This window comes from Carettochelys insculpta, chromosome 3, assembly GCF_033958435.1.
Source record: "Carettochelys insculpta isolate YL-2023 chromosome 3, ASM3395843v1, whole genome shotgun sequence".
NCBI classification, from domain to species: domain Eukaryota; kingdom Metazoa; phylum Chordata; order Testudines; family Carettochelyidae; genus Carettochelys; species Carettochelys insculpta.
Genome location: NC_134139.1, coordinates 163,265,719 through 163,284,347, shown reverse-complemented (window position 1 = coordinate 163,284,347; position 18,629 = coordinate 163,265,719). Strand labels below are relative to the sequence as shown.

At 45.5% G+C, this 18,629-nt stretch overlaps 1 protein-coding gene across 1 annotated transcript in view; it reads left to right on the top strand.

The window, feature by feature from the left end:
* Positions 1-261: 261 nt before the first annotated feature.
* The window catches only part of FAM83B (family with sequence similarity 83 member B), a 53,487-nt gene continuing 35,119 nt past the window's right edge, over positions 262-18,629 (top strand). The window contains exon 1 of the mRNA XM_074988888.1: positions 262-705. Within this exon, the coding sequence (XP_074844989.1) occupies positions 262-705 (444 nt within the window). The remainder of the gene's footprint in view (positions 706-18,629) is intronic.

Here is an 18,629-nt window from a genome sequence, read left to right as displayed (position 1 = left end):
TATGAACCTTAGCAAATCACTTACCTCACAGGCACCTCAATTTCATCAACTGCAAAAGGGGAGGATAATATCCACTTGGCCTGTATTTGTGAAACGTAATTATTTTTGCAACGCAATTTGAAATCTTTAGATGGCGGGAAAGAAGGTTAAAATATTAAAATTGTCAAAACCAGTAACTGTTTTCTTTGAATTTCCTCTCAGATACATTTCATCCGTGCATGAATGGAAATTTAAAAGGTTTGTCACTAAATGTTGGTGAAAATGGAAACCTCATCTATGCTTTCATCTTTACATGATGAATGCAGATCAGACAACTACATTGAACCTCATTACAAAGAATGGTATCGTGTTGCTATTGATGCTTTAATTGAAGGAGGTTTGGAAGCCTATCGTGAATTTCTTTCCAAAGAGAGATGTTCAGAGTTCCTAGCAGAAGAAGAAGTTAATTATATTTTGAACACTGTTCAGAAAATTCCTCCAAACATAGTTTGTTCCTCTGACAATGCTGTTGATGATACCTCTTCCTCGGGAACTTATTGGCCAATTGAATCTGATGTGGAAGCTCCAAACCTGGACTTGGGTTGGCCCTACCTGATGCCTGGAATTTCTGGGGGTACAAATATTGAGCTACTTTTTCATCCACCACGAGTACAGCCTTTCACTATAAAGGAAACTATTAGGAAGATGATAAGAGAAGCAAGAAAGGTAAAAACATCTTTTATATTGAAAAAATGAACAGAGAACCAATAAAATATCATGGGGAAAATAATCTGATTGAAAGGACAGTATGTGCAAAGAGCACAATAAAGAATTAATGGATTTAAGCCTCTAATAAAACACAAGAAATGCATAGACCAGGGTTTCTCAAATTGTGGGTTGGCACTCTGAAGTCTGTTGCGATTCCATTTTAATGACAAATAGAAGTCCTGTGGCACCTCATAGACTAGCAGATTGATTGGAGCATTGCATCTGACAAAGTGGATCTTTGCACATGAAAGCTTATGCTTCAATACATCTGTTAACCTGTAAAGTGTCACAGGACTTCTCATGGTTTGTGCCGATACAGACTAAAATGTCTACCCCCGATACCTTCTAATGACATAATCATGGCTGGTGTTGGCCCTGCACCCCAGAACATTTGAAGCCCAAGCCCCACTACTGAGGAATAAGGTTAGTTGCCCCCCGCCTTGGACAGAAACTCTTAGGCTTTAGCTTTGGCCCTCTTACTCCAGATGGTGGGGCTGGGGCAAACTCGGTCTTCAACCCCCCCCGCACTCCCATCCTGGGGTCACATAATGATTTGTGCTGTTAGAAGGAAGTTACAGTGTAACAAAGTTAGAGAACCACTGGTATAGACTGTAGACTGTTGACAGACTCGTTTTGACTTCATGTTGAATATACACTGAATCTTCATGTGACTGGAATGTTGGACTAATTCAATATTTATTTCTTTAAAATGGAAGCAAAACAAAATGTTTACCAACTTTAAGATGTGAAGTATGAGGAGAGTATCAAAACTTTTTGTAACTGAAAGTTGTATAAGCAAATACAACTCTATCCAAAGAAAATACGTTACTTAAAGCCCCATGCCCACCTCAGTTTTGTGACTTGGAAGAACTCTGGAAGAATATAGACTCAGATTTACCAGTCCATCCAAGTTCAGCAAACCACTTATCAAAGAGTTTAATTTTAGGCCTTGTTTCATGTACCATGTGCTGGGTAAAAATGTAAAATTATTCCATGTTTCTTACATTAAGTGGGCTCTTTATTAATAGACCTATTCACAGACATGCTGCAACTGCAGATAGTATTCAAGCTAGGGAAGACAATTTGGCTTTGTGGTGCTTCCTTCAAACCCTTCTCTCCTGCAGCCTGTGCTCCCTCCTTCAAAGTTCATGCATGTTATTGTAGGTCCTGGTTAGCCTGCCAAGAACACGTAAATGTGTGCTCCACTTTAAGCTCATGCTTACTTGTTGGAATTTTTTCACTGTTTCAGTGCTGCCCTACCATTTGCTTCCTGGTAGTACGACGTGTTGGGAAGAACAGTTTAGTTGCAGGGGAGAAAGGAGTTAGGAAGAGTTGATCTTCACGATGTTACTCCTTTATGAGTGAGTCAGAATACTCTATTCATGCTAATGCTACTGTTAGCAGCAATACTGTGTTAACTGTAATGCACTTTTCCCATTAGAGGGCCCGATCCATGAAAACTTCCCCTAGGAAAAGCAATCAACAGCACAATTAGCCATGTTGCCAAGACTGGCTTCCTCTTGTGGAGAGAATTTGGATTACCAAAAAGGCATACTGACTGCTGTCTTAGGGCCTGAAATTGTGAGGTGTGGCATGTTTTTTCTTTTTTCCTGCCTACAGTCCATTGTTCCTCCACTGGTTCTACTCTACGCAGGAGATGTAGACACGTGAATGCTCAAAATTTTGTGGTGTTGTGCTATGGAAAAGGAGATGTCTCCTACTTATTTTTAGGCAAGGATCTGTTTGTAGTACTTTATTTAAATAACTTCTGTGTTTATAGAATGATTTGTAGTTGCTGATGTTGCTGATGAATGAGTAATGACGAGACAGAACAAAGGCTTGATTTGTTGATCAGTGTAATTCCAAACATGGGGAAAAAATGAGATTTAATAGCTGTCTTAAAAATGTTGAGCTTTTTGAAGATATTGATTAGGTTCTTCAAGAAGATGATATTCAGCCTGAAAGGTGGAAATGATTTGTCTGGATCTTAAAATTTTTCTTGCATCTACAGGTATGTGATTCATGCAGTTATGCTTAAAGAAAGGTGAACTGTAGGGGAGGTATTTACAATAATTGCAGTCCAAAGCTGCGTCTACACGTGCACGCTACTTCGAAGTAGCGGCACCAACTTTGAAATAGCGCCCGTCGCGTCTACATGCGTCGGGCGCTATTTCGAAGTTAACTTCGACGTTAGGCGGCGAGACGTCGAAGTCGCTAACCTCATGAGGAGATAGGAATAGCGCCCTACTTCGACGTTCAACGTCGAAGTAGGGACCGTGTAGACGATCCGCGTCCTGCAACGTCGAAATTGCTGGGTCCTCCATGGCAGCCATCAGCTGGGGGGTTGAGAGATGCTCTCTCTCCAGCCCCTGCGGGGCTCTATGGTCACCGTGGGCAGCAGCCCTTAGCCCAGGGCTTCTGGCTGCTTCTGCGGCAGCTGGGGATCTATGCTGCAGGCACAGGGTCTGCAACCAGTTGTCAGCTCTGTGTATCTTGTGTTGTTTAGTGCAAGTGTGTCTGGGAGGGGCCCTTTAAGGGAGCGGCTTGCTGTTGAGTCCGCCCTGTGACCCTGTCTGCAGCTGTGCCTGGCATCCCTATTTCGATGTGTGCTACTTTGACGTGTAGACGTTCCCTCGCTGCGCCTATTTCGATGTTGGGCTGAGCAACATCGAAGTTGAACATCGACGTTGCCGGCCCTGGAGGACGTGTAGACGTTATTCATCGAAATAGCCTATTTCGATGTTGCTACATCGAAATAAGCTATTTCGATGTTGGCTGCACGTGTAGACATAGCCCAAATGTTTTAAGTCCAGTTTATAAACATTAAAATTGCAGAAAGAACCAGGTAATCTACCTCTGTCAAGAAGTTATGTTGAGATAGTCTCATTAAAATATGTTACTTGTCACATAATATAAATACCTCATAGAGCTGGAAGGGACCTCAAGAGGTCATTGAGTCCAGTCCCCTGCACTCACAACAGAACCTATCACTATCCCTGACACTTTGTTTTTTAAATCAACCTGCCCCAGACCCTTGAAAGGCCCCCTCAGGGATTGAGTTCACAACCCTGGGTTTACAAGGCCAATGCTCTAACTGATGAGCTCTCTCTCCCTTCTGTGTGGGTGGCCAAATGAGACTTGAGGAAGGAGAACTTCATTTATAACTTTGTGATGAGGTCCCAAATGTTGCATATGTTATATCATCCCCACTGAAGTTCACAAGAATTTCTACTGGCACTAATAGGAGTAGACTAAGACCTTAAGTGTGTAAAATAAGCTATCCTGAGACTGATGGTGGTGATTGATCCAGAAAACAATCTAGATTCTCTCAAAATGTTGGGAGATTTACAGGGAAAATATATTTTGTTTTTTTAACGTCTTTTTTCAAGGTTGGATGCAGCAACATGTGATTCATTAAAATGATTATGTATGTTAATTTTGTCCATGCTTTCGTTACTGAGGCATGTTTTATAAATGTTATCACTAACTAATGATGAATCACCTCTGCCAGAGTACGAATGTCAGATGTTAAGGCCAAACTTTGCTAAGAAAAAACAATGCCTGTAAAAGGTGTGAAAATAATCTTGCCAAGAATATTTTCCTTAGTAACTTAGATCATTGTGAATAATATAAAAACTAATGTAGCAACATAAATTAAATATTATAAATTGAATATAAACATTAAGTTTAATTGCTATGATATGAAAACACAGGGTGGTGAACTAACTATGGTGAGGAAAATCACAAAGCCACCTTGAGGCAGCCCCATGATTTTGTACCTCCTTGGAAGAAAAAGTAAGGTTGGAGCAAGGTGTGTGTGTGTGTGTGTGTGTGTGTGTGTATATATATATATATATATATATATATATATATATATAGTAGAAGTAAGATCACCAGAAGGAAGGTAACTGGCTTGTTATCCTCATAGCTTAGCGAGTTGCCACTAACACTCGCCTGCTTTCCAAACTTCTCTGGAGCGCAAGATGCTACAAAAGGGCTGACTCATTTATCTAGGTCATCAGAATACTGAGCTGGTTTTAGAAAGAAGGGGCTTTTGAAGTCAGGGTGTCCTTTCGAAAGGCCCCCATCTACACAGGCAGCATGTTTCATAAGCGGCACTTTCAAATTGCATGTGCTGCCATTATGCTAATGAGGTGCTGCATATTCATGTAAGCACCTCATTAGAATCTTCTGAAGTGCCTTATTAACATGCCCCTTCCGAACAGAGGGGATACATGTAGACAAAGCTCTATTGTGGGTCAACATAAAACGTCCTTATCTTACTGTCTGGTACCATGGTTAACACATTAATGATTTATTCCATTCATGAATTCCCTGTTGACCTCTGTTGACAAATGCCTCCAATATTACCAGATCTGAGACTTGTATACGGTGGTTAGGTGAAGACATGCGACTAATACTACATTAATATCAACTGTTGTTCAGAGATGACAGCAGGGAGGCAAGAGGACAGAGAAGTGGGTTGTGCAGCTGGAAAATATGTTTCCTGGCAATGTCTCTTCCTCTCAGTTTCTGAGCTTGGTTTCTGTCTCCTTTGTAAATCACTCCTGTCTTCATACCAAGTCAATTTTTGGATCAGTTCCTCTTGCAGATCATTCAGATTAGTTGCTACAGAATCATCTAGTTCAGACAAATCCATGAGGTTTGATTTGCATCACAAAGGAAGGATGTTTGGAAAACGTTCTTGAAAATGCCTAAGAATATTTCTTCTGTATTTCACAAGATATTTTAAAAACACCAAGCAACCAAAATTCTGAATCTACTCTCCTCTCTCACCAAGTTATATTTACTTATGTGAAGATTCCTGTGAGCCACAATTTACAAACATTGGTTTCTGAAATCAATGGAAATTGAGGGTCTCAACCCTTTCAAAATCAAGACTAGTTCATGTGTTTATATAACTAAATTTATGCACCCAAGTGGAAAAATTTGGCAATCAACATTAGTTGGACTATCAATGTGAATAAAGATTAGAAAACTGGGACCTTAGAATGCATTAACATTACCCATTAAAAATATTTTTTACTAAATGTAGCGTGACTCATGACAGAACTTTGACTCAAAAAGGAGTACCAGTTCTGCTTGAATTTAACTCAAGAAAGATATAAGTCCACACAGAAAGTTAATGCTCATGCTGTCTTCCGGCTGACTAGACTGAATTAATTTGATTCAAGCAACTGAATCAAGTTTATGAATTTAGAAGGATGATGCTTATGCTACTGTATTTTATGTATAAAAATAAACTAATTTTTCTTTGAGTGATTGCTTGTGTTCATTATGGCAGGGGAGAAAGGATGTGCCACATTCCTTGTGCACTCTTGCTGGAGATTTTACCCTGGCAGAACCCAAAAGGGTGGCCACACACCTCAGAGTTGCTTGTGCTCTGATCTGAGAGTATAACCACCATTCCCATCCTACAGTTTGTTCTTACCTCTGTTCACTGTATGCTGTCTGATCATTCCTTTACAAAACTTGCTCTTATGACGTCTTTAGACCTCTTTTTCTTCTCTTTTTTCTTTTTCTTTTTTAAAATCGGTTGTCTACAATTGGTAGTCAGTGGATTCCAGGCTCTCCATGTACTGCAGGAACCTATACCAAGGTCTGTTATCTTCAAACCCTTGCTCTGGGTGTCACAACCCAATGTTTGTGAATGACTGTCACTGCCTGAAATGCTCGGGTGAGGGTCAACTCAAGGTCAGATGTCTGCTTTTCAGGAGCTCCACTGGGTGGCTTAAGGAGACAGACCAGTGCCCAAAGCAGCTGTCAGGATTGCCTTCAGATGAATTCCCTGAGGAGCTGTAGGGAGTGGTGTTGGCTAAGTATCCCAAGGAGACAGAGGACCTTTTGTTCTATAGGCCCCTACACCCAGAATGTGGTAGGAAGTAGCCCAGGAATCACACTCTGGTCTGATTCTGCCACCAGTGTGTGAGTCAGCCTTCAGTGGTGGGTTTCCCAGCAGACCCCGTGCAGACCACTCCATGACTGTTAGAGCCCTGGGCTGGAGCATGGTGGAGTTAGAAGAGAACTGTATCCCCCTGTCCCTGCCATCTCACCCCTGAGGTGGCAACCTCCCTACTTGAGGCCCAAGAGGCCTGCATTTTTCTGCTACCCACCTAAACTAGGATTCCAGGCTCCAGGTTGCTTTGTCTGCTCTGCCCCTGCCTAAAGGGCCCAGGGCTGGTAGACTATTTATGCTCTGCTCTGCCCAGGGAGCCAGATCTCCCTTATAGACTGTTAATTACTGTTGGCCTAACCCAGAAAGCTGATGACTATAGCCCTATCTCACCCAGAAGTCTGGAGCTTCTCATATAAGCTGTGACCTGTAACCTTCTGCTAGTGAGGCAGGCGGCCTCCCACCCCCATGTGAGACTGAGGAACCAAGGTCAGCAAATTTGGAAAAAAAAAATTGAAAACCATTTAGCAAGAGTAATGGACTTACGCAATCACTGGAAGCTGTAACAAGTTACTCACCTTCTTGTAATTGTTGCTTTTTGAGATGTGTTGCATACGTCCATTACGCAATCTGTTTTTCTTTCCTAACACATCAGTCTATCATCTGAGTCTAGTTTGAAGGAACTGACAAATGGGTGGGTTGGTTATGCCATTATACTCTTGTCTGAGAGCACAAGGAACAAACTGGTGCTGCAAATGTATTGGACAAAGGCAGCACATTTTTTTTTTCAAGAACAACAGTTATGAGTAAGTGAGTAACCACTTTTTAGTCATGATTTCCTTTTTTGTTTGGTAACATGAATCACAGAGAGTTGATGGGTTACTGCTCAGACAAAAGCATTGCCCACTGAAATGTTATGTAATGATGTCCATACAAGGGAGTCAGTCACAGTGTACATACAGAAATATAACTGAGTAGTGTCTTCCAATAGTCATCTTATTAGAGGCTAATAAAATAAATGTTCATACTGAAAAAGAAACTTGTCGCAGACTTTGGGTGTGGGAGGGTGGAGTGAGCAACAGTTTTCATCCACAGCGATGTTCTGTGCCAGTTGTTTTGAATGTAATTTGAACAGAGTCTGGAAAAACGATAAGCTGTGCTTGAGGCAATGCTTTCCTTATCTCATTTAATTACACAAGTTCAGTTAGATAAAAGAGATACTATTTTAAGGGTTTGTAGAATATACACAAACTTGCTTCTGTTTCATAAAGAACAATACATAACCTGGCTAATCAGCTGACTGAAAAGGTCCCCAGATGGTTTGAACCAATATTTATTAGATAACAGGATTTTTTTTTACCATTTTGACAGTAACAGAGACAAATGCTACCCTCCTTCACAACCGCTACTGACATCCAGTGCAGTTAAAAGAGTGTCAGTGAATGCAGAGCTCAGCCTCATTTTAAAACGTTTCAGCAAGTACTGAATTCCACCAAGCGCTCTGTAGAGTGAGCTGCTTTGAAACAAACATACTAAAAGTTGCATCCACCATTCCAGCCATCACCTGTTCTCCTGTAAAATGATTCAAGGCTATATAGAAACTGGCACAACAGTCATGCCTGTAAGTTTCAGGGAAAATTTTAAATTACTGTAAACCCTCAAGATATGCGTAACCAAGTTGCATCTGTCTTAGATTAACGCAACTGCCGCCCCTGGCAGGAATGGGGAAACTGCTCCTGTCAGGGGCAGCAGTCTGACTCTTGCCGGTCCTGACAGGAGCAGTTTCCTGTCAGGGATGGCAGCTGCGAGTCAGGCTGCCATCCCTGATAGCAGTGGGGAAACCAAGGAGTGGAGGTGCTGGTCAGTTTCCCGGGGCCTGCAAGCGGCAGGGAGATGGGAACTAGGCTGCCCCTGGTTCCCAGCTCCCTGCTGCTCTAGGAGGTGAGAAACTGACCTGGTTCCCATCACCCTTCAACTTGTGTGAAAATTTGAGTTACACAGGGAATGCAACCCCCATGTTAACTTGAGGGTTTACTGTACCTTCTTTTGTTGAGGTTGTGTTGCTAGCTGCCCTCTAACCCTAAGAGCTTTAAATGCTCTGTGGCTTTGGCTCACAGCCTGCACACAAACAGCCAGTAGACCATGAGGCAGTAACCTGAGTGTCTGTGTTTGTTCAGTCTTGGTTCAGCAACCTGACCACAGTAGCCTTCCTGAAGCAAAATGGCCTGGCTGTGACTTCCGCCTACTTTGGTTACTACCTGCAGAGTGACCCTTGTCCCAGGTTTCCTAAAATACATCTGCCCTGAAGTGTTCAGTCATCTGGAATGCTCAGAGAATCAATAAGCATTGTGGCTCCCTTAGGGAGAATTCCAGATGCATCGTTTATTACCACTTTCAACATCATTTTTCTCCTAACCAATTATTGGGTTGGTTTAGGTTAAAATTAAAACAAGTTTATTTAATTGAAGTGGAGTCCCAAAAGAGAGAATTTTTAAGCAAGTTCATGGACAAGAGATAAACACAAAGTGATTACACTCAAATTAAATTATGACTCAAGGTAGATTTCATATCAATCTCTTTTTTCTTTCTATCCAGGACTTACTTTTTCTTGGTTAGGACCTTCGTCTGAAGCACAAGGTGCTAGTCTTCACACCCTTCTTAAGTGAAAGATCTTTGAAGAGGCAAGGCTTTTCACGTATATTCAGTCCTCAGAGACTTCAACGTCCCCTGTTTAAGGACCCATCTTTGTCACCTTGCATGCATTCTTGCCCCTTGTGTCGGTTGGGTGGTGGCTGCCAAGATGGCTTCTTCCATTGCTTTATTTTTGCACACTCTCTTTTTTGTTCCCAGACTATGAGCCCATGCTGTTCTTCTCTTCCTATGAACTTTCCATCCCCCATCTGATTCCCGACTTAATAGGGCTGCCGTTGTTTTGTCACACCTTGCTTCATTTAATTGGAGGCAGAAAGATAGTGGCTTTCCTTCCTGTCTTAGAATAATTTTCTCTTGTGTTTGGTCACAGACTTTAAAGAAGAATACCAGTAAGTATTTATAATTCTGTGTATTTTGTTAATACATATATTATATTATACAGTTATCTTTACAGTGTGTCTCTAGCTTTCGCAAAAGACTTTCAGTGATGCACTTTTATAATACAGTAATAGTGTGTACAATCAATTATACAGTTTTATTTTCAGGTTATGATCCACTATATAGTTCAATAAGCCATTTGAAATGTATTCCCAAAAGAAGAAACACCATGTGATCTGTGAAGACATCATGCTGGTTCCTTCTCTGTTGATAATAGTTGAAGTGTTACCTCTTCCCCATATAGGCTTAATGACTTTTCTCACCTTTTAGAGGAAATGCACTTTCATTGTCTCTGCTTGACAGCCAGCCAAGCCAATATACATTCCTTTGTGCAAGGTAAACCGTGCTTATGCATGATTTACCAAACACATTTTAAGAGCATAATTCCAGCACAAACCCATAACGTTTTGTACACATTTTGTACAGAAGCTTATGAATCAGTAAGTTATTAACTATCCGATGACATCCAATATGCCACCTATTAGGTACATATGTCAACAGTGTGGCTGTTTCTACACAGGCCACTGGAAGTGGCATGCTAATACAGGGAGCGAAAAATGCTAATGAGGCATGGATGCAAATTCCCCATGCCTCATTAGCATAACATCACGTGATTTGGAGTCTTCCGGACTCCAAAACGCCATGTAGAAGCGCGGCCGCCGGGGGGGGGGGGGGGCTTCCGGAAGGAAGTCCTTCTTCCGGAGGCCCCTTCTTCCCAAAAAGAAGAAGGCCTGTGTAGAAACGGCCTGTGTGAGGTGTAGTGAGCACGTCAGGCCGCAAAGAGCTGCTAGCACAGAGTAGTCAACCACCGCTGGGCCTCTGTCATAGCAGGGACTACAATTTGTCCTGGTTTTGCACAGCGCCTAGTACAATAGTGGGCCACTGACTGCAGTACTGCTCAGAAGGGGCTGTCTTGAAACACCTACATAAATCCTAGTGCCAAATTCCTCAGGCCTCCCTATTGAATTTTTTAAAAATTCCTCTGTGGGGCATTAGTTGCTAGTTTTGTGTCTCTTGTACTATATATTTAACCTTCTGTGGAAAGGTTTTCACTGCTGCTCTGTCCCTCAGGTATAAAAGTAGCTTCATTTTACTGTGGAAAGAAAGTGTTTTCTGGCATTCAGCATGCATTGATTTGCTTTGGAAATTTATTATACTTTATCTACCTATCTGACAAAAAATATACACAGCAATAACAGGAGAAAATGTGGTGTATACAAAGTAAATACTAATGGAAAAATTTAGTAGAGTAATTCTTTTCATACAACTGACCATGGAAAGGCTAGTAGGAGAATCTGTCATTGTTTTATCTTGTAATTACTTTTTTTCCAATGTGAAGTATGTGGGTGATGCTGACTTGGTTGCAAATATAGATTATCTCAAATATCAGCTGAGTAAGAATAATTTAAATTGTCAGCAAATGCTCTGGGAGGTTAATTATAATAAAATCAAGTACATAAATGCATAACCTTAATATAGTTTTGGAGTCATGCAGCTCATGATTTACAGTTGTAAAAATTTGAATTCTAGTGGGACGTTAGTACTCCTCAAGACGCTTTCTCATTAATGTGTGATTATGACTTTATAGAGCTCACTCTTGAAAGGATAGCAAAAATGTAAAGGAACGTGTGAGACAATCAGTGGCTATTGCGCCATGTCTTAATTGTCTCGATCTTTTGGACAAGATAGCTACGTCTACACTGGTATGCTACATCGAAATAGCGATGTACATACATCGATGTAGCGAAATCGAAATAAGCTATTTCGATGAATAGCGTCTACACATCCTCCAGGGCTGGTGCTGTCGACGTTCAACATCGACGTTGGACAGCACTACATCGAAGTAGGCACTGCAGGGGAGCGTGTACACACCAAAGTGGCCCAAATTGAAATAAGGGTGCCAGGAACAGCTGCAGATAGGGTCACAGGGCGGACTAGCACTTCTGGGGCAACAGCAAGCCGCTCCCTTAAAGGGCCCCTCCCAGACACACTCAGCCTGCACAGCCCGCGGTCTGCAGAGCCACGGGCACACACACCCTGTGGAAGCAGCATGGACCCCCAGCAGCAGCAGCAGCCAGAGGCCCACACACCCACCCCTGGAGGAGCAGTGGTTGCCCTGCTCAGTGCCATGCAGGAGGCAGCTGACCATCTTTTATTTCAGGAAGATGAGCTGTCCTCAGGGGATGAGGAAGCAGCTCCAGACCTTGCTGCCCTCCCAGCCCCCCCCCCCGCTGCACACGCCACCAGCTGTGGAGCTACCCCACGAGCACGGACTGGTGGGAGCAGCTGGTGCTCGGCAAGTGGGACAATGACTGCTGGCTCCGGAACTTCAGAATGAGCCGGCAGACATTCCTGGAGCTCTGCCAGTGGCTCACCCCTGCCTTACAGCACCAGGACACCCCCATGTGTTGTGCCCTCACCATAGAGAAACGGGTCGGCATCGCTGTCTGGAAGCTGGCCACTCCAGACAGCTACCGATCCATAGGGCAACAGTTCGGCGTGGGCAAGGCCACCGTCGGGCCTGTCCTCATGGAGGTAAGAGGACCCAGAGGGAGGGGAAAGAGCCCGGGGTGGGGGGGAGCCCTGGGTGGGAGGGGGGAAGCCCGGGGGGGAGGGCCAGACACACTCTCCACACCCCTCACCGGTGCTCTCTCACGTCCTTCCCCTGCAGGTTGTCCGCACAGTCAGTGCCCTGCTCCTCCACAGGCTCGTGCGGCTTGGGGACCCGAATGCTGCCATCGCGAGGTTTGCCAGCCTGGGCTTCCCAAATTGCTTTGGGGCTCTGGATGGGACCCATATCCCCATCCGTGCCCCAGAGCACAGTGGAGGATGCTTCCTGAACAGGAAGGGCTACCATTCCGTGGTCCTCCAGGCCTTGGTGGACAGGCAGGGCCGCCTCTTGGACATTTATGTTGGCTGGCCTGGCAGCACCCACGACACCTGGGTGTTCAGAAATTCGGGCCTGTGCTGCCGGCTGGAGGCAGGAACCTACATCCCCCCGTGGGAGATCCCTGTGGGGCACACCACCGTGCCCCTCTGTGTCGTCGTAGATGCGGCGTACCCCCTCCAGCCCTGGCTCATGCACCCTTACATGGGCCATGTTACAGCCAGCCAGGAGCAGTTCAACACACGCTTGAACCATGCGCATCAGGTGGTCGAGCGCATTTTCGGCCGCCTCAAAGGGCACTGGAGGTGTCTCCTCACCTTCCTGGATGCAGGCCTCACCAACATCCCCCAGGTTGTGGTTGTGTAGCGCACTCCACAACCTGGTGGAGAGCAAGGGAGAGGCCTTCTTCCAGGGCTGGGCTGTGGAGGCTAACAGGGCCGACGTCCAGCCACCCGCTGTCCCCAGTCGGCAGGTCGACCCCAAGGGGATCCGGGTCCGGGAGGCCCTGCGGGCCCATTTTGACCAGGCTGCGGGGTGAACGCTGGCAGGGCCAGCTGTGGGTGAGCCACCCACTGCACCCCCCCCCCCCATCCTCCACAACACTCCCTGCCCCCACGCCCACACCACAGAGAACCCGAGAGCACCCCCCCCCAACTTCTGTACAATAAAAAAATGGAATTTTTTTTCAACAAAACCCTGCAACCCTTTGCATTAATAATATGAAAACAGAAGAATAAGGGGGGAACTATGTACATGGGGGGCAGTTACAAAACAGGGGTAGAACAAAAACTATTTACCCCAACATGGGGGGAATGAGTCCAAAGGAGGGGGTCTTGGGGGGGGCAACGTCCTCAGCCACGCACCCCTATTGTCCTGCGCCTGATGTTGGGGGGCGCAACCCACGTCTCGGCCGGAGGCCTGGTCGAGGCTGTGTGGGGGCCGGGAGAACCGGCAGATATGGCCGGGTGGTGTCCAGAGGCCCATGGTCCCCCTTGGTGGCAGGCCCCAGGACAGCCGATGGTGGAGGGACGGCTGGTGGAGTGGCGGGCGGAGTGGCGGGGGGGGCCAAGTGCCACACAATGTCCTGGAATGTGCACATGAAGGCCCCCCAAGCCTCCTGGCGCCAGGCCAGCGCTCGCTCGTGGAGGTGTAGCCGCCACTCCTCCACCTGCAGGTGCCACTCGGACACCTCCAGCTGACGCCAGAGGGTGGTGAGCAGCTGGGGGTCCGTGGACGCCCGCAGATGGCCCCACCGCTGTTGGCCTCGTCCTGGGGCTGGTCCATGCTCTGCTGAGGGGCTGGCCTGGTGGGATGGCCCGGGTGGGCTCTCCGGGACGACAGACGCCACGCCGGTGCTCTCTGGGCCCTCCGATGGTGCAGCTGCGGAGCAGAGGGGGGAAGAAGAGTGGAGACAGCCGTTAGTCTGGGCCCTGACCCATGGCCCTTGACCCCCACCCCTCTGCTGCTGGTTCCCCATCCCCGTCCCCCAGAGATGCTTCTGCTGCTGCTGCTTGGTGTCCAACCCCGCCCCCCCGGGGGTCCCTAGGTTCCGCTCCCCCATCCCCAGGGATGGGGCATGGCGCTGTCCTGCTGGGGGGCAGGGGCTGATGGACTTTTCTGAGGGACATGCCACTGCTCTCCTCGGAGCCATGGTCATCTGAGTGTGTGGAGGGCCCTGGTCATGTCTCTTGTCCCTGCCCCTTAACCCCGGGGTGTGCACTGGGGGGTACATACCTGACGCTCCGCTCCCACGGTCGGGGTACAGCCTGCCTGACTCCCTGCTGGAGCTGCTGGAGGGGAGGGCGATCTGGAGCCCCCCGTTGCTGGAGGCCCCCTCCTCCTCCTCCTCTGGTATCCCAGGGATGGGCTCCTGGGGGGGCCCCTGGGGTGCACGGCTGGCCTCCGTGGCGGACTCCGTCTCCGGGGCCTGCTGGGGCTCGTCGGCTGATATGTCAAGGGTGGCCAGGGGGAGGAAGTGTACCGGGGGCCCAGGATTTCCCTGAGCTCTCTCTAAAAGGGGCAAGCGGCGGGGGCGGCCCCAGATTGGCTGGCCGTGTCCCGGGCCTGGGCGTAACCATGCCGCAGCTCCTTTACCTTACTCTTGACGTGGTCAGGAGTGCGGGCAGGGTGACCCTGGGCAGCCAGGCCCTCAGCCAGCCGAGTGAACGCATCCGCATTCCGCCTCTTGCTCCCCATTACCTGGAGCACCTCCTCCTTGCCCCAGAGCCCCAGCAGGTCCCGGATCTTGGCCTCCATCCAGGAGGGGCCCCGCTGCCTCTTCCCCCTCTGGCTGGCAGGCTGGGAGCCCTGGGTCCCCTGGGGGGGTGCCCTGTGTGCGCCTGGGGGGCTGGCTGGTTGCCATGGGGTGCAGGGTGTTGGACTGAGGCTGCGGAGGGACGTACAGGCTGGGCACGTGGCTGTGCTGGGGCCTGCACAAGCTCTCAGCTTCCTGCACAGGAAATAAGGGGGCGGGGAGCTTTAAGGGGCTGCTGCACGTGGCGACCATAGAGCTCAGGGGCTGGAAAGAGCGTCTCTCAACCCCTCAGCTGATGGCTGCCATGGAGGACCCCGCTATTTTGATGTTGCAGGACGCGGATCGTCTACACGTACCCTACTTCGACGTTCAACGTCGAAGTAGGGCGCTATTCCCATCTCCTCACGAGGATAGTGACTTCGACATTTCACCGCCTTACATCAATTTCAACTTCGAAATAGCCGGCTAGTGTAGACGTGGCTGATGAGTGCTTATGATGCTTTTGAAATATCAGAAAGGCATCGAGAGTACTTGCACTCTTTCTGTCCCGAAGTTTTGCTAACTAAAGTGCCAGATCTCCGCAGATCATTTTCACCTGTACAATGATAAACTATCCAAAAGAAGGTTCAAACATACTGATAAAATAATGTGAGAATGTACTGCATTACCCTTGAAGATAAAAAGAGAGCTTCAGTGTCCTGAGTTTCTATATGAGCGTGTAACAGCAGATAGAGATCCAATAAAATCGATAGTTGTGAATGTGGGTGATCAAATGGTTTCAAGGGGCAGATCTAATCTTGATCATATTTTCCTGTTTTTTCCTTGATCCTGTCAACATCCATCTGCTTTACCCTGACTGAGGGCTTGTCCACTTACCTTTACTGTTGGTCTACTTCAGCTGCACAATAATTGCAAAGCTAAAGTCAACATACCTACTGCAACAGCAACGAAGTGTCCTGTGGCACCTTACAGACGAACAGAAAAGTTTTGAGCATGAGCTTTCGTGAGCACAGACTCACTTCATCAGATGCTGGTCATGGAAATTTCCATGATTTCCATGACCAGCATCTGATGAAGTGAGTCTGTGCTCATGAAAGCTCATGCTCAAAACTTTTCTGTTAGTCAATAAGGTGCCACAGGACCCTTCGTTGCTGTTAGAGATCCAGACTAACACGGCTACCCCACCGATACTTGATACCTACTGCAGTCTCTTCCATGCAGAAAGGTTGATGGGGGTTTCTCTCCTGTTGACATTAGCTACTCTTTTTTCGTTTTTCTGGCATACAGGCATCAATGGGAGTGCGTTTACAGATCGATTTATTGCATCTTCAGTGATGTGATAAATAGATGCTCAGTGGATTGATCCCTGCTGGGTCAATCCCTGGCATAGTGAAGACATACCCTGAACTTCAGCCAGCTAAGCCTTATCTATACCCAGTTCTCTGGCCAAGCACTGGATATAATATTTGATGGCCCTATCTGGATCAGCTGAAACAGACAAGTCCTCAGTGAAAGAAGCACACAGAAAATACTGCAGTCTGTGCCACTTCCGTAACCTTTCAATAGCCTTTGTGTATATTTTAAATAGGAAGGACAAGATGCTGTCCTGACAAACCCTACATGAACAAGCCCTACAACAAAAGAGCAGTTGCCCAAAGTTGTCCTCTGGGATATCTCAGAGATGGGAATGGTGCCACTGAAGAACACACGTTTACTTCAAGTAGGGTTAAATGAAGTCATCTGTAACTCATGAAATTAATAGATGACTTCAAAGGCAGCTAAAAGAGCTGACAATTATCAGTTGGGAAATCTGATCGTTCATCAAATGGCAGGAGGCAATTACCTCTCCAAAGCAACCAGTGCCATGTGTATGCCATACCCATCTCAGTGTCCAGGTTGACAAGGACCAATGAAATTGACTGTGTCTAATGCTATGGGTTTGTCTTGACTTAACTTTTTGGAAGATTAGATATTGCAAATTTGCAGTTTTTCAGTGTGAAGGGGAGTTTCTGAACATGTGTACAGAGTATTTTCCTTTATAGGAGCCAATACCTGCCTTCCTTGAAGCTTGCGTGGGTGGGTGGGGAGCTAATAATGTTTACCAGCAGTGGATCAATTATACCCTGCAGTACTGATTCATAGATTTCAAGACCAGAAGATACCATTATGATCATTTAGTCTGATCTCCGGTATAACAGAATTTCTCCTCAAATAATTCCCAGATTAGATATTTTTGAAGAAAAACACACCATCTTGGTTTAAAAATTACCAGTGAAACTTTACCATGATTCATGATTAATTTTTCTGATTAATTAATTAATTATGTTGACTTCAGCTTTGCAATTATTGTGCAGCTGAAGTAGACCAATGGTAAAGGTAAGTGTAGACAAGCCCTCAGTCAGGTTAACACAGATGGATGTTGATAGGATGAAGGAAAAAACAGGCAAATATAACCAAGATTAGATCTGCCCCTTGAACCCATTGGATCACTCAAATTCTCGATTCTTGGTTTTACTGGATGCCTATCTGCTGTTACATGATCATATAGGAAATCAGGATACTGAAGCTCTCTTTTTATCTTCAAGCGTAATACAGTGCACCTTATTTTCAGTTTGAAGTTGTATAGCTTTACAGCCATGGAATTACGTTATACCTTTTTCTGATAGGTTATAGCAGAAAATATTTGTTTCCTGTGTTGTATAATTCGAATAGGAGAGGCAGACCACACAGAGAATGGGTAGATGATATCATAGATTGGTGCAGAGGTAGTCTACTGAAACTAAGCCACTCTGCACTGGACAGGGAAAGATGGAAGGAAATAGTGAAAGAGATATCAGACACCAACGGGCTCTGAGCCCACGGTTATTGATGATGATTATGATGATGTTGTATAATTCAGCTGTACAAATTTAAACAGACTGAAGCATTGTAGAAAATATGTGATTTCATTTCGGAAACCTCAGCTCCAACCTCAGAACTATAACTTCCCATTTTAATAGCCTTGAGAAAGGGAAGGTCATACTAAGGGAGATGAGCAAATATTCTATGCCAAAAATGTTAAAAACATGCAAATGATAAATGATCTGAGCCCAAACCCTGGTTCTGGATTCAATTCACGTATAAGTTCAAAACTTGAACAAATCAGTAGTGATGAGTTAAGGCCATCTGTTTGCTTAGGCTTCTTGGAAGGGTTGATTTATCCAGGTAGGTGGAGGTCTGCGAGAATGGTGTTCATTTTTGATCACTGCAGGTTTTCTCTGTTATAAAAGAATCTAGATGACATGCTGGAGTTGTTAAACCTGATTCTTCTCTCATTTGCATTGGGTAAATTAGGTGTAACTATCGAAGTAGATGAGGCTAAACTTGCAGAAAATGCTATAAATTTTGTTGTGTTAATTGCATTACTAAAAACTTTTGAGCAACACAGCCTGATTTGTAGTTTGGCTTTTATTTGTAGAAATCTGTTACCTTCAATGCAGCTATGTTTAATTACATGGGTTTAAGGATCTGACCCAGCACACTTAAATCAATAACTTGGCCTGTCTTGACATTGCTTATGAAATTACTTTTTAATCAATTACAAACATATAGCATAATTGATATGGAAACTAGCATTTCCGTTCTCAGACACAAAAGTAATCTGAGGTTACTGGTTTATAATTAGGAGGCAATTTGTTTTTAAACAAAAGGAAAAAAGATAAAAACTTTTAAAATCCTCATTATTTCTAGTAAAGTAA